Genomic DNA, 15,019 nt, shown 5'->3' with positions numbered 1-15,019 from the left:
TAGCGAGTCGTGCTTTATATGTTGCTTCGTTGGTTCACACGATCAAACCGATAGAAACCAATCAGAGATCAACAGGTGGTGTCCTTTGATATCTAAAGTCTTCTTTTTCAGTTTTTGTGGGGAGACAAAGTGGGGCAAAGACAGGTCAACCGAGGATGCGGTGGTCGGTCACATGAGAGACATAAGCTTGGTGCTGTTTTATATTTTTCTACAAAATTAATTAAGACCGGCATTACAAAGTGGTTAAGGGAACAGATCCTACGGTTGTGAAATTTCTTGTGATTTTTCTCTGACCGTTGGATTGTTCGAAACCGAGTCAACATACCATGTGTGTTCCTTTTGTGAAGATTCTCGTTCTAACTAGTAAATCACAACTACTGTATAGTTTTTAAAATAAGTTGGTTATTTTATTGTGGAAAAGAATCATAAAGTTTAGTCTATTTATTCACATTCCTAATAAGAGCATAGAAATATTAAATTAAATCCTACCATTTTGGGATATGTTCGTTATATCTCCTTACTTTTTATTAACGACATTTAGCTTCATTATAACTAACTATAAGGTATTTCAGCAATGACTTTTATTGGTCACCGCTCGCATAAATCTCACATGTGGAGAGCCTAAACCAAATCACCAAATATACTTTCTATGCAATATATATACCAAATATAGTACGAGTTTAGTTTGTGTTTTTAGACTAGACTTAAGTAAACTGAATCTATTGGATTAGATCCGTTCAGTTAATACATATTTTGAACATCTATTGCAAATCTTGTTTGTCATCTGCATGTAAAATTTTTAAGACAACGACCATGTGTATTAACTTTGAGTTCATGCCATACCATTCTAAAGTTAGTCGCAAACCAATGACTTTGAGCGGAGTAAACTAGTTTAGGAATGAGTTCAAACTTAGCTAGACCCGCATTGTTGGGTCTAACTATCTTTAGCTCACCATACCAATAAGACACAAGCAGTAATGATGGGGTTTAGAGATGTAGGGACACGAGCAAAGAAAAGAATTGATCGACCGTGTGTATGTGTGTGGTTTCCCTCTTGTCTAGAAACTTTGATTGATTGATGAACAGCAACAGGTTGGGCCACGTGAAATTATATGAAATACAACCACATAAAGAGAGAGAGAGATGAGTCAATATTCCCATATTTCTAGTTTGTCTAGTTTAATGTTTCCAATGACTAACAAACGACATTTTGTATCACCAAGTTATTATTATAGATTTAGCATTGAGTATCCAAGTTCTATCGAAGTGAATTCAGCGGTGAACATGCCACTTCGTAAAGAGTTTTCTGCAAGGCCGACCACACTGGAGCACCCAAATCGGACTCCAATTGACGCATACACAAAAATTCACACAGCAAAATCTAACCTAAATATGTAGCGCGTTCACACAATTGGCCATGTAACAAGTTACACAGCACGGCCAAACATGCGGTTTTGTAGCATCAATGTGAACCCTTTTTTTTTTGGATAAAGCATCAATGTGATGTATGATGCTTTATTTCCCCCCGGACTCGAGAAACACCACCGCTTGCAATCTGGAAGTTTGCCACTCAACTTGGAGTGGAGTATATAACAAAAATAATGCTGTTAATATTAAAAATTCAAGTATATAATATAAATGTCTACTCGAGTTTTGATTGGAAAACTTTTATAGTGATTGTGACCTGTCTCATGTTTCTTATACGTTAGGTCATTATCCACGATAAATATTCTGTTGCTTATGTTTTCGGTTACTTAATATAATATCACAGTCTCAAGAGTCATAATTGTGTTCTAAATCTCTTATACACTCATAGCGTATCTTCCAACATATATATTAAGAGAGGTATAGTTTTGATTAAATGGACGACCAAAATAGAAAATAAATTGCAAGTATGTTCCCACGTCGATTAGCAGCGTAAGCTAAATTATGAAACCGCAAACGCTTTTCTGATTGTCAGTATTTTTATTACTTCAGTTCATATAAAGCTGACAAAATATAAATTACATGTCTACATTTAGGATCAGGAGATGTTTGGTTGAAAAGCATGAAGGGAGATTAAAAACACTTCACCATAATAAAATTTCAGGTAATAATTTAAGTAAGATATGACATAACAAATTAAAGGCAGGTATACTAATACTAGCAGGGCTGAATACTAGTAGTGCTAATGTTGATAAATTGATTCAGATAATCATCAGGCATTAAATCAAATTATCAAAACTTTGGAACTATATTAGTAAGTTTTAAGGAAGTTTCATCGGCAGTCTCTAAAAGAAAAGAGGAAAGAGACTGAATCGTTTCTCACGTACAGAAAGACTTACGAATAATTGAGATGTTTTTCATCTCTTTATTGATCCAAAAGTTTATTTTTTGTGAAAAATAGTTAAACATGTATCTATTAGACCTAACTTTCAGGTGGAAGATATACCATGCGAATAGACCATTTCATAGATATTCAAATGATGAGTCGAAAGTAATAATACATATATGTGTGGCTAAGGGGATTCAAACTTCAGATTCACTGTATCAGACTTTTTCTTAAGTGTCTCTGGCCTGATCCAATTCTTTTACTTTAAAAAAGTAATAATAAGATTAAAACGTGTGAGATACACTCTCAAGTCTGTCACGGATGCTTTTATAATTTCATTAAAAATATAAAACTTTAGTTTTCCATTAAAGTAGTTAAATGGAAGAATTGCTAATAGAAAGACTCCATCTTCAAAAATATCTATCATTTTGAAGTTCAAAAAAATATTATTCTTACAGTATCACTAAAAATGAAGTAAATTCATCAAATATAAAATGATCAGAAACCCTTTTTAAATATAAACACTGTCCGACAAATGGGCAACATGCTATAAAAGGAAAGCACGAGTGTTTAGCGGACGCTAGGCTCTACAATCGACCAGATATTTAATTAACTCAAATCTTATATTTTATTTTACGAATAGTCGTCGGATACTATGGAGGAAAAATATGTATTGCTAAGATATGTTACAATATTTCCATCCATAGTAGTATATTACTAAAGCGTATTTACCCAGAGAGAAAAACATTGAACGGCGTAGGATATAGAAAACTAGGGTTGGCCCGCCCTACGGGCGGGAAGTTATAACAAAAATATTTTATAATATACATTAATTTTTGAAATATTTAAAAAATCAGTGTAAATTGAAAACGATATTATGATATCATAAAAGAACACATAATGTTTAGAATTCTGAAACCATATTGTTATTTTTAATAAAATGTTTGTTCTATACGTTAGTTATTTCGGTGATATTTGTTTTTAGTTTTAGTTATCCCCTAGACTATATTTGAGAAGTGATTTTGCCACATGTCATCTCTACAATCAGTTTCACAAAAAAAATATGACATGGCTACTACAATTGATGACATGGCTTCCGAAAAATATGACATGGATTATTTCATTTAATGTTGATTTATATTTTTGGTAAACTTTTTAAAATATGGTAATAACTCATACCTTACATTTAATATTGATATTTATTTTTGGTAAACTTCTTTAAATAAGGTAATATCACATACATCATCTCTAAAATAAATATATTCATATATAACATTAAAATTTCGAAATTATATTTTATTTTATTTTCTATAATTATACAATTTGTATTGCCACATGTCCTTTCTACAATCAGTTTCATAAAAAAAATATGACATGGCTAATAAAATTGATGTCATGGCTTCCGAAAAATATGACATGGATTAATGTTGATTTATATTTTTGGTAAACTTTTTAGAATATGGTAATAACTCATACCTTACATTTAATATTGATATTTATTTTTGGTAAACTTCTTTAAATATGGTAATATCGCATACATCATCTCTAAAATAAATATATTCATATATAATATTAAAATTTCGAAATTATGGTTTATTTTATTTTCTATAATTATACAATTTGTATTGCCACATGTCCTCTCTACAATCAGTTTCACAAAAAAAATATGACATGGCTACTAAAATTGATGACATGGCTTCCGAAAAATATGACATGGATTATTTCATTTAATGTTGATTTATATTTTTGATTAACTTTTTAGAATTGGTAATAACTCATACCTTACATTTAATATTGATATTTATTTTTGGTAAACTTCTTTAAATATGGTAATATCGCATAAATCATCTCTAAAATAAATATATTCATATATAACATTAAAATTTCGAAATTATATTTTATTTTATTTTCTATAATTATACAATTTGTATCACTAAATCTTTAAAAAATTGCTACAATTTTTTAAAAAAATTGATTTCTAATCGTAAAATCATTAGATTCTTATATATCTACAGATTCTATAAATATTGTTAGTTCAAATTTTTGATAATTATACAATATATTTTTAAATAAAAAATCATTTTATTTTAATTTAATATTTAAATAAATAAAATCTATATTTAAATATCGGTAAAAATAATAAAATCTATAATATTTAATAAACTTTATTTTAAATATAAATTAATTGAAAACAATTTTACTGCACATGGTGCAGGAAAACACCTAGTATTGTTTGATTATATGTGTGAATTATAAATTTTCATGGGATCTTTGCAGAATGTAAGGAAATTGAATCTTAGAATCGTTGCATTTGGCTAAATTTATATATGGTACTTAAAATGGTTTGAAAGAAAGCAGTGTTCAGTTTTGATTTATGCTGGTAAGATAATTTTATTTGTTTCTTTTACTTTACGTTATAAATAATCATGTTTCATTTATGTATTTTTTGTCTTGTTGCTGTATTTTTTTTCTTTTTACCGAGTTCTTCCTAACTATGCAAATATTGATCTTTTTACTTCCATTTTTATAAAAGAATTATGGTAGAGTTCTTTTTCCCAATTATTATACTGTATAGATAAATGTCAACGTCATACAAAAATTATTGATGCTTGGCGAGATATTGTATCTACATGTCCGTGTTGTTATAATGTTTAGTTGCTCTTATTTTCTTGCTATAGGTTGTTTTTTTTGTTGCTTAATAGATTGTAGTAACTGAGCTAGTTATTGCTTAACCTACTATATATTTATTTTACAATTCATTCACTATGTTTGTGTACTTAACAGTGCTTTAGGGTGTGGGTTGTCAGTTGTTCTTTGATGGAGTGTTTTCAATGAGAAGTCTGTATTGGTGAATTACACGTCTATGGAATAAATTGTTTGATAATAAATTAATAACTTTTGCATATTTGAGTTTGATAATAAATTGTTTCAAAAATTTGCACCTAACGAAATCTATGGATATTTAATGAACATAGAACTGTAAAAGAAATTTGGAGAAAATGACGTGAAAAGTAATAGTTTGAGAACTCAGACATTGCTAGAATAACTATTTGCATTTAGGAATAGTTTGAAAATGACGTGAAAAATAATAGATCGATATTTACATTCTTAGCCAAAAATAATAATAGATTGAGAACTCAAACTTTCTTTTTGTTGCTTGAGTTGGGTTGTTTCTTTGTTTCTTTCAATTTCCAGTTGTAATAAGTTGCTTGCAACACTCAAAAGTTCAAAATGGTATAAATTTTAACATTTTACAAAAAAACACTCGAACATTGCTAGAAGGGAAAAAACTCTTGTTTAGCTACTTGGCTGTCTTTCTTTTGATGTTGGGCGAGAAGTTCTTTTATTTTTTTGGACTTTGTAGTTAACCAAGCAGCTAAGTCTGCAAACTTGTAACTCCCGTTATGAAACTCGAATTTCAAAAAAAAATTAGTTGCATTTAACAAAGTAAAAGAGTTTGTCTAGCTACCCGGTTTTCAGAAGTTTGGACACTACAACTTTGGGAACTTTCAAATTTCTCATTTCTCTGTGGAACTACAGCATGTGTCCAAACACGTTACTTAAAGGCTTTCTATCATGGAAACTTTATATACGAAGTGTACTTGAATCCAGAGATTAGGAACATGATTCCAAACCTGCAACTTGTCCATTTTTTAGTGTTGTGGTAAATGGGTTGTAATATATTTATCTTTTAACCATCGCCTTTTGCTCCATAGCCTTTGAAACAATAAAACATGGAGAACACAGAGAATCTTAGCTAAAGTGTTTGTGTATGTGTTTACTGAAGAAGTGGTTCAATAGCTCCCTCTATCTTCGCAAACCGTGAAGGTCCCGCTGACACATTCATGGATTGTTGCTCGTGTCGTGTAATTACTCTTTGTGGAAGGGTTGTCCGCTGTTAATTCTCTTCTCTTTTCTTTTTGTTCATCATCTCAAACAAAAGGCTGCACTGTGTTTGAGGCCAGACGTTGTTTGAGTTGTTCTCAGCTCTAGTCTGGGTGATGACTCTTGATATTAGCAACTGTTCTAATTTTTTATGAAGGTGATCTGCAGCATAATCAAATTCACTCTCACATCAACCGTATCCATGCAGAGTTGTAACAGTTTATAATTAGCTAAACTCCATTGACTAACCCAGAAATACAAACTTAAAACTTTGAAACCAAAGAATTTGGCTACCGTACCCGTGAAGTTGGATTGCAACTATTACACGCCTGATACTCATCTGCATGATTAATTTTAAACAAATGGTGACTCGGGAGGCGATAATTTCCATCCCAAAAAGTTAAAGATTAATAAAAACATGAGAAGTATGACAAATCCAGCAAGTCAACGTTTGTATTAGCTAAATCCATTAGCTGAACCTAAACTGCTAAGTCGGGATAAAGGCTGTTGTATCAGTAAGCTGGACAAACTTGATCTGTTCGTCAAAGCGAATAGAACCTGGTGATGCCAAAAGTTTGACGTGGCTATTGCTTCTTACGACATCAAATACGCTCAGTTCATTGACCCTCTGAACCAACGTCGACTGATAACTAAAAACCGATTCTCAGGTGGCTACTTTCGGAAAATGAATCACTAATAGACTTAAATTAACGAATGAATTTACAGAATAGTTACCTTTTCATCGAGGAAACCCGATCTACACCCATGAGCTCTCCACCCTTTTCACATTTGTAGCTTCCCAAAACCTAAGAATACGTGTTACGACGGTCTCTTATTGCAATGACCAACCTTCAGACCTGATAATTGGATCTTAGTGATCGCCATTCCTGGATATTTTCTGCTTGATATTTTGCACAACTATGATTTCACGAAGATTGTGAATTTGCTCTAGGATCTAGACATCTTATTATATAGTCAAATCACTTGATAGTGGATGTGAAAAATACGCATTGAAGAACATGTAGTGGAGTGAATTGATTGCCACCATGCATTAGGGAAAACTATGTGTATTTTTCACATCATCAATAAACCATCCATTAAGGAGACTGAAACTTATACTCAGCAAAAAGTGTAGATAATTTGCTTTCTTTCTTTCTTACCGGTGCATGAGGATGGTTGAATCGGCACTTAGGTCCATAGCTACACCGCCGAGTTTGTAGATATTGTCTACAATCTCTTGCACCTGGATAGGGACTCGGTTGCACCATTTCATGTCTCATCTGACTACTCTCAGGAAGATGTGGAGAAACTGGATAGGGACTCGGTTGCACCATGCCATATCTCATCTGATTTCGATGTACTAAAGAAAATAGACAACAGAGGATATCTTGAAACTAATAAGACACAGTAAAGTAATCTTTCTTTGTGTTTCCACTCACCGGTGGATGGTTGAATCTGCAACTTAGTCTAAAGCCACAACGACCGTTTTTTAGGTAATAGTAACTATCTCCTACACCGGTGCGAGCTGGATATTCACTCGTCTGAGTTGCATTCTCCTGAGAAAACCGTGTCGACACTTTTTTATCATAATGATAAAGAACAGAGCAGTGAGTTCTTGATCAGTACCTTTACCATCTTTTCTCCCGAGGATCTTGGATCTCTTTCTCGTCTCCGATCAGTCCTTCCATAAGATTCCCTCGTCCTCAAATCCGTAGCGTGTCCCTGAGAATCGAAATTAATAACAAATCATCAACCTTCGCAAGATGTAGATAGTTCAACTTTGTTTCCTTGGTGACTTTTACTTCTTCTATCATCGAATCTTTCTCTATATTACTATTATGAGGACTAACACCGAGTTCATTCATCGTATCAAAGAAGAGAGCAGATTATCGTTTAGATTCTTTATCTTACCTCTGTTTCTTCTATGGATGTCGACTCTGTTCTTGTATCAGTTTTTTTAGCCTCTTCGATTTCCATCACCGAGTTCTCTCCATCGCTCATTTCTGTTCTTTTCTATTGTCTCTGGAAATCAAATCGAAGAATGGGGGTGGGGGGGGGGGTTTGATTCTTTAAATCCAAGATTGTTTCCTTATTAACTTCATTTGTTTTTTTTTGTTTGACATCACTATGCGTTACTCTGCCAAACTAATTGCAGAGAAACAGATCCGTCGAGGGTGACGCCTGGTTTCACAAAAGAAAAAGTAACGCAGATTGTTGGTGGGCCCAGGGAAAACCCAGCATAAACAAAACTTACAATCTATTTCTCAAAGACACATATAGCTCAAGATACAGAGTTTCATTTAATCCTATGTGTCACGTTTGTAGAGCTTCAGTTTATGACCTGGCATCCCATGTGGACATCCCAGGAGAGATTAAAACTCTCTTTTATATATAAAGATGTATTTAAAGGACCAAACGAAAAGGGGGCTCTCTTCTTTTCGGTATGAACCAAAAGGAGGGCTTGCCTTGGCATATAAACCAAAGTTGATTTTGCCGACACATGTGCCGTTTCTGCTGTTATAGTTTTGATTACATCGTTGCCAAAAAAAAAGTTTTGATTACATAACTGTTCTATCTCTAACTATAGACATTGAGAAGACTATATATAATATAATATATATGAACATAGCATAATAGTCATCTATTGCAGAAAATACGAATCAAAGTACTCTTGTTTTCATCGAACCCGATACGAAGTAACGCAGTTCCTGATTCAAAAGCTTTATCGAGCCATTCCTTTGTCGTGTAACCTAAAGCAAAAAAAAGAAGGATATACATATTAGAGCAGCTGCAATGGCAGTCTCATGGGGCTCAGAATCATAGGTAATTTTTTAGAATTTTTTATTATTTTTTGTCCATTTTATTTAAAAAAACGGAACCAATCACGAATCACCATGTATTATAAGATCCGTGAATAGTGTGAGGATTCAGTAACAATTAATCTTTAATTAGGGATTTTATGGACACAATCTTAATAAAACATGGATCCCACCACATATCTTAATATTGTTTTGCTAAGGACTCTCCTCTAAAAGCCTCCATTGGAGCTGCCATTAAAGATTTCTGGTTTATACACACACACAAAAAATGAATGGTAGTTCAAGTCAATGTTTACATATTCAGTGGTTAAAATTTGTTACTCACCTCGCTGTTTATTTGCGATTTCCCACCAGATTTTGAACACACTGATCAATAGAAACACGGTCATAAATACAAAATACAAGAGTGTATTAGCCATTAATTAGCTGAATGTATGTCTTGCAGAAACCTTAGTGTATGTCTTCACTAATTACAACATTATTATCGATGATGCGTCGACCATATCAAAACTAATGTTTTTCTTACATTTGCCCCTCATTACACGATACAAAGACTTACTTTTTTGTACAAAGACTTCCTTATGTCTCACGTTGACGATGGAAACATAATTTTAGTTTTTTGTCCAGTGGACCTAATTTCAATTCTGCCAATAGCGTTGTCTTTGTCGGCCTACCAATGGCGTTTGAGAGAAAAATCGATATACATAAAAAGATAGATGTTTAAGAAGATTAATGTGAAATGATTTTATCATACTGATAGTTAATTGTAGGGGTGAACAAAAAGCTCAAACCGAACCGAACCGAACTGATCCAACCCAACAAAAGTTAAACCAAACTAAACCAAAACGTATTTTTTACATAAATCAATTGATTCATGTTTTACTCAACACAAATAGTTTAGTTTGGTTTTAAACCAAACCAAAACGATAATCCAAAAAGAAATTTATCCATTAATAAATACTATATATATAAAGTTTAGTTTTCCTTTTTTCTTAACTCCTATATTTTTTAAGTTCCCACATATGATGCAAATAGTATTATTATATATATATATATATATATATATATATTCTCTAATTTTTATTCTAATAAGTTCATCTGGAATTAATAAAGACCAAGGTAAAAATAAGTGCAAATAGTATTTTAGACTTAGTGAAAATCTGTTTTTAGTTGAACCATATTTATAAAAGAGATAAACTTAATATACATATTTTTAGGTTTTAGATCAATTGTTTTAGTAATAGATTTTTAGCTAACAAAGTTTTTATTTCACCCCTACTTTTTAGCTAATAAATTTTATAACCAAATCGAATCAAACCATAATAAAGTAAATCAAAATGAACTAAACCAAAACAAACTAAACCCAAACAAAACCCAAATCAAAAGTACTTCGATTTTGATTAGGTTGAGTTTTATAAAACTCAAATTAAACCGAATGTAAACCGAAATCAAAACTAAACCGATATGCCCACTCCTAGTTAATTGCTCGCTACTTTCACACATATGAATGACTTTAGATGAAATTGGGTTTCTTAAATAATTTTAGGGGGAATTAGTGGGAGTAGTATTTTTTTAGAGTTGGTTGATTCTAGAAGTCAAACGATTTATTAAATTTGTAAAGACTTCTAAAGAGTTTTTCATATTTTAAAAGTTTATGAAAATAATCTAGTTCAGAGATTTTAGAAATCTAAAATAAATATGCAAGATTCTTGAAGTTTTGTTTATAAGTAAAATATGTAAAATTCAATTCCCAGTAACATTATATTTGATGGATACTTAAAATTATTAAAAACTAAACTTTTTGAATAATAAAAAATTTTGTAAATCATTAGATAATCATCAAACCAATAACATTTGATTTGATTAAAATTCTTAGAATCCACCAACCAATAACAATAAAATTTGAGGATTTTAACAATTACTACAAATTCATATCCTACTAACAGCTCCTCACATTCGATTTGACGTTGTATGTGAAACGATATTTTAATTAAAAACTGAAACTATCATTCTTTTACTTATCTTTTTTAGTTGTAGTACATAAACAAATAACTTTAAACTTTATACTTGAGGCAATTAAATAAATAAAAAACTGTATAACGCGAAAGTAGTATATGCATAGTTTTCGTGTTTTTTTTTTTTTTTTGAAACACAACATATATTAATTCAAACTTGCAAGAGTTAGTTGATGGGCATTAAAGCCTCACCTACAACAAGACCCTGTTTTTGCTAAGCCATCAGCAGTAGAGTTCTTTTCTCTAGGAATCCAAACAAAGACAATAACTTCAAAAAGAGAGGATAAATCTAAAATGTCGGCCACAATGCCGTAAATCTCCAATGGAGCATCGCTGCCGTTGAGAGCTTTGATTAATTGGGTTGAATCAGACTCACACACCATTCTTCTACAACCCAAGATCGAGCTCTCCCTTACAGCATGTCTCATCGCCATAGCTTCTGCTATTAAAGCAGAGCTCACCACGTCACCTGTCGAGAACCTAGCAACACTCGTCGCCTCTGTTTTTATGATCCAGCCGAACCCCGCTAGTTGAGTAGAAGCTCTCCACGCAGCATCTGATTGCAGAGAATCACAGTTTTCAGGTACGATGGTCCTTGAGGGGATCTTTGTCTGTGTCTTTTGCGGTTTGTCTTGGGCGTTAGTCCATTCCTTTGCCATACGAATAGCCTTAGAGATAACTTCTTCCTCTGTACTCTATTTATCATTGAAACAGAGGCCATTTCTTGCGATCCACATTTGCCACAATATCTAAGGGGCCAAAGGTCCTGCTGCTAGACCCGTAGGCGGCAGACACATTTTATTGCACAAACTCGTCCATACTTCCGATAAATCTATTGATCCACTCACATCCACTACCGGAGCCACAGGGAGAGCTTCCCAGATTCTCCGAGCAAAAGGGCAGTGAAGGAAGAGATGATTTATAGATTCTGGTGGAAATCTATAAATCTTTCTTTCCTAGCTTCTCGTTCTGTTGGATCAGCGCTTTTAGTATATTAAACCATATATTCTCTCAATTCTACTCTTGCTTCATTAAGAACGTCCTCCGGGATGGGTACTTGGACGTTTTGTAGGGGAATCCCCCTGTCAGCAGAGTCCTGGAGGTTCTTTGATGCGCTTGAAGCTTCTTCTCTTATTTCTGGTGGTATCCTTCCCACCTCACGGTAATAGCTTCTAGATTTAGACTCAGAGACGTGGTGAGATATGGAGTTATCGCGGGTGGGTCGCGAAGCTTGGCCCTGATCATATCTTGCCCTCTCTTTTGCTTGAGATACTTGGCGATAAGAGCTTCTTTCTTGCCATACTTTGGATTGGTATCTGGGTGGTCTTTGAAAATTTGGGTCTCTACCCTCACGCTGATACCTTTGATTGTGTTTCCTCCCGATTCGAGGCTGAAAAACGGAAAGCTCCCTGGTTCTGTTCTGCTTCAGAGTAGGCATGTTTGCTTCTGTTTTCTTCATCTCTATGACCGATTGACCCTGCTCTTTCAGCTGTCTCTTCTAGTTTTGCCTTAGCTGCTCGATCCTCTGCTCTAGCCACTAGACATTCCTTAATTTCGTGGTTTAGTTTGAGACATTTAGTACAATGCTTGTCGAGTCGTTCATAGACTAAGGTAGTAGTTACTTCATCTCCGCTTGGAAATTCAACTACCGAAGTTTTTATGAGTGGCAGAAGTCCATCAATATGAACTCTCATTCTAACAGAATGATCGGAAATCTCCGATTTTTCATATCTCCCAATGTCTGCTCCTATACACTTAACAGTTGATTCAGTCCATAGGTGAACTGGGAGCCCTTGTACCTTAATTCAGAAGGGGATTAAGTATGGGAATCTTGGGGAAGTTGTTGGTTCCCATCTCTGTAAAATCACTAGCCAGTGGGCGTAGTGGTAAGGGCGTTGATCCAACACCGCTAGGAGATCTGACTCAAGCTCGAATTGAAATTGAAACAACCCGTTACCCAAGTCCGAACCAACTGGTTTGAACTCTGTCTTCCAATGTTTTGTGAAGAAAGAAATCAGAGACCACACTTTTTGAGCAGATCGGTTGGTTACTCGTCCAATGAGAGTAAGGGAATGTTTGCGGAGCATGTCTGAATTGTCAGGAAGTGGAACCTTTACACGAGCAGTTCGCGGAGGTTCCTGGAGCTCTAGGTCCAAACCTTTTCCTTTTTCGGAAGATGACAGTCTACGATGCGCCATTCTTGTTGAAAAATCTTTCTTCAGTATCACTCAACATGGAGTGGGACTAACTGGAATCTATGGAAATCAAATTTTCTTTTGCTTTAGGGAATTCCCCGAAGTCAGAAGAAAAGATTATGTGGATGTTGAGATGAAAGATTCGTCTGAGATTTTCTGTAGCAATCGCAGTGACCAGGATTCCCTAGTGAAAAGTTGAATCTTGAAAGTTTGAAGAAATACAAACACCAGAGGTCTGTTCTTCTTATTTGAGACGGTATTGTTCTGGTTGCAGGAGTAGTGAAGACCAGAAGGACCGGTTCTCTTCAAACTAGTATCATCGTCGGCCGGCGGAGAGCTGAAACGGCGGTCCCTCCGACGAAGTCGGGGGAAGAACCTGGCGTGTAATACTTCAAGACGACGTTTGGACCGGTGGATTCTTCTAAAAAGGGAAAACAATTCGGATTTGCTGCTCTGCTACTGGCTAGAGGACAGAAAGCAGGGAAAGTTGATCCTTGGAACTAGCGGGTAATATATTTTCTCGAACCTAGTGCCTGAAAGAGAAAAATGTCTGGATATCCGTAGTTCAGGGGAATTTTTTCACAATCATTCTCTTAACTTTCTGCGCATAGTTTTCGTGTTAAAAACTAAAGAGTACAAACTTGAACGGACTAGGCCAGAAAAAAAAGGAAGAAAGAGCCCAAAAATGCAACCAATTCCTCAAAAACGTGTGTTGGGTTTCTTTTCTCCTCATTTTCATGAGGATCAATGAAAACAATAAACTACAAAACCATTCAATAGTTTCTTTATCACAAAAAATTCAGTGTGTTAGGTTTGACACAAATATTGTCACCAGCCCAAAATCATTATGCCACATGTTATGTCTTGGTCAACTATTTAATTGTTAAAAAAAAAAAGCTTTTTAACATCGATTGTGATTGGTAAACTTTGGGAGTAAAGGAGAGTAAGTAAAATGGTGGAAATGAGAGGAAAAATAAAAAGGTGGAAAGAGAAAAGAAAAAAGAAAAAAATCAAAGTAAAATTATGTTACTCTTGTAAAATCTAGAGTAAAATTTTTCTGTTTGTTTACAGTAAGAAAAGTAAATAATAAAAGTATATTCTACTTGATTGGTAACTTTGGCACTAAAGATGTGATTGTATGGTTAATATAAAGTAAATATCTATGCTAATTTGAAGTTATTTTATGCGTCACTGAAACATCACCAATCAAGAGTTGAAAAATTGTTTTCTACTCTTTACTCTAGTTATTGATTTAGCTGAGAAAAATACACATTAACTTTTACTCTTTTTTTTTGCAGAGTAATGTATAATAATAGTTCATTGCTAACTGAATAGTTTTTATAAATGATAACTGAATATATATTAATGTATAATAATAGTTAATTGCTAATTACGAAATTAGTTGAAATATTTACATAATTTTTTTAAAAATTAAGATATTGTTAAAATATTTTTCAGCAGATTTTGTTAAAATAAATATTTATATTTACAATGAAAAGATATTATGATTAAAGTATCTTATATTATTAGATTTAATATTTACAATGAAAAGATATTATGATTAAAATATCTTATATATTAGATTTAATGAAATACATAAATAAGAAAATAAAATATAATTTATCATATTTAGCTCTATATAATAAATTTTATTACAATGATTGATCATGATTATACAATAGATTAAATAAGATTAAATTTCTATTTTGAATTTTATAAAATATATTAATGTATAATAATATTTAATAACTAATTCCGAAATTAGTGAAAATATTTACATATAATATTTGAAAA

The 15,019-nt window shown here is 33.1% G+C and overlaps 3 protein-coding genes across 4 annotated transcripts; all 3 read right to left on the bottom strand.

Annotated features, from left to right (window-relative positions):
- Positions 1-6,683: 6,683 nt before the first annotated feature.
- Positions 6,684-7,542, bottom strand: LOC130512646 (uncharacterized). Its single transcript, XM_057010838.1, has 3 exons — positions 7,357-7,542; positions 6,932-7,002; positions 6,684-6,846 (listed from the first exon to the last, which is right to left on the bottom strand). The coding sequence occupies exons 1-3, from the start codon at positions 7,540-7,542 to the stop codon at positions 6,684-6,686; spliced, it is 420 nt and encodes a 139-aa protein (XP_056866818.1).
- On the bottom strand, positions 7,139-8,414 carry LOC130494706 (putative zinc finger CCCH domain-containing protein 9). Of its 2 annotated transcripts, none has more exons than XM_057010256.1 (3): positions 8,108-8,414; positions 7,823-7,918; positions 7,139-7,772 (listed from the first exon to the last, which is right to left on the bottom strand). In XM_057010256.1, exons 1-3 carry the CDS (start codon positions 8,195-8,197, stop codon positions 7,707-7,709), a joined length of 252 nt encoding a protein of 83 aa, XP_056866236.1. In that variant the 5' UTR covers positions 8,198-8,414; the 3' UTR covers positions 7,139-7,706. The 2 variants fall into 2 exon arrangements, with proteins under 2 accessions (XP_056866236.1, XP_056866235.1); XM_057010255.1 differs by having other exon boundaries at positions 7,139-7,752.
- Positions 8,415-11,218: 2,804 nt separating this feature from the next.
- Positions 11,219-11,689, bottom strand: LOC130512645 (uncharacterized). The gene has a single exon (XM_057010836.1). It carries the CDS (start codon positions 11,687-11,689, stop codon positions 11,219-11,221), a length of 471 nt encoding a protein of 156 aa, XP_056866816.1.
- Positions 11,690-15,019: the final 3,330 nt, after the last annotated feature.

The sequence above is a fragment of the Raphanus sativus genome, chromosome 5 (assembly GCF_000801105.2).
Source record: "Raphanus sativus cultivar WK10039 chromosome 5, ASM80110v3, whole genome shotgun sequence".
In the NCBI taxonomy this organism is placed as follows: Eukaryota; Viridiplantae; Streptophyta; class Magnoliopsida; order Brassicales; family Brassicaceae; genus Raphanus; species Raphanus sativus.
This window is presented reverse-complemented; position numbering and strand designations above follow the sequence as displayed.

Coding starts and splice junctions, on each gene's coding strand:
- LOC130512645 (XM_057010836.1), bottom strand. CDS start 11,689: ATGGCAAAGGAATGGACTAACGCCCAAGACAAACCGCAAAAGACACAG.
- LOC130494706 (XM_057010255.1), bottom strand. CDS start 8,197: ATGAGCGATGGAGAGAACTCGGTGATGGAAATCGAAGAGGCTAAAAAA. Junction 7,919..8,107: donor CATCCATAGAAGAAACAGAG/GTAAGATAAAGA, acceptor TTCGATTCTCAG/GGACACGCTACGGATTTGAG. Junction 7,753..7,822: donor CGGGAGAAAAGATGGTAAAG/GTACTGATCAAG, acceptor CGGTTTTCTCAG/GAGAATGCAACTCAGACGAG.
- LOC130512646 (XM_057010838.1), bottom strand. CDS start 7,542: ATGAGATATGGCATGGTGCAACCGAGTCCCTATCCAGTTTCTCCACAT. Junction 7,003..7,356: donor TCAACCATCCTCATGCACCG/GTAAGAAAGAAA, acceptor ACGTATTCTTAG/GTTTTGGGAAGCTACAAATG. Junction 6,847..6,931: donor CGGGTTTCCTCGATGAAAAG/GTAACTATTCTG, acceptor ATCGGTTTTTAG/TTATCAGTCGACGTTGGTTC.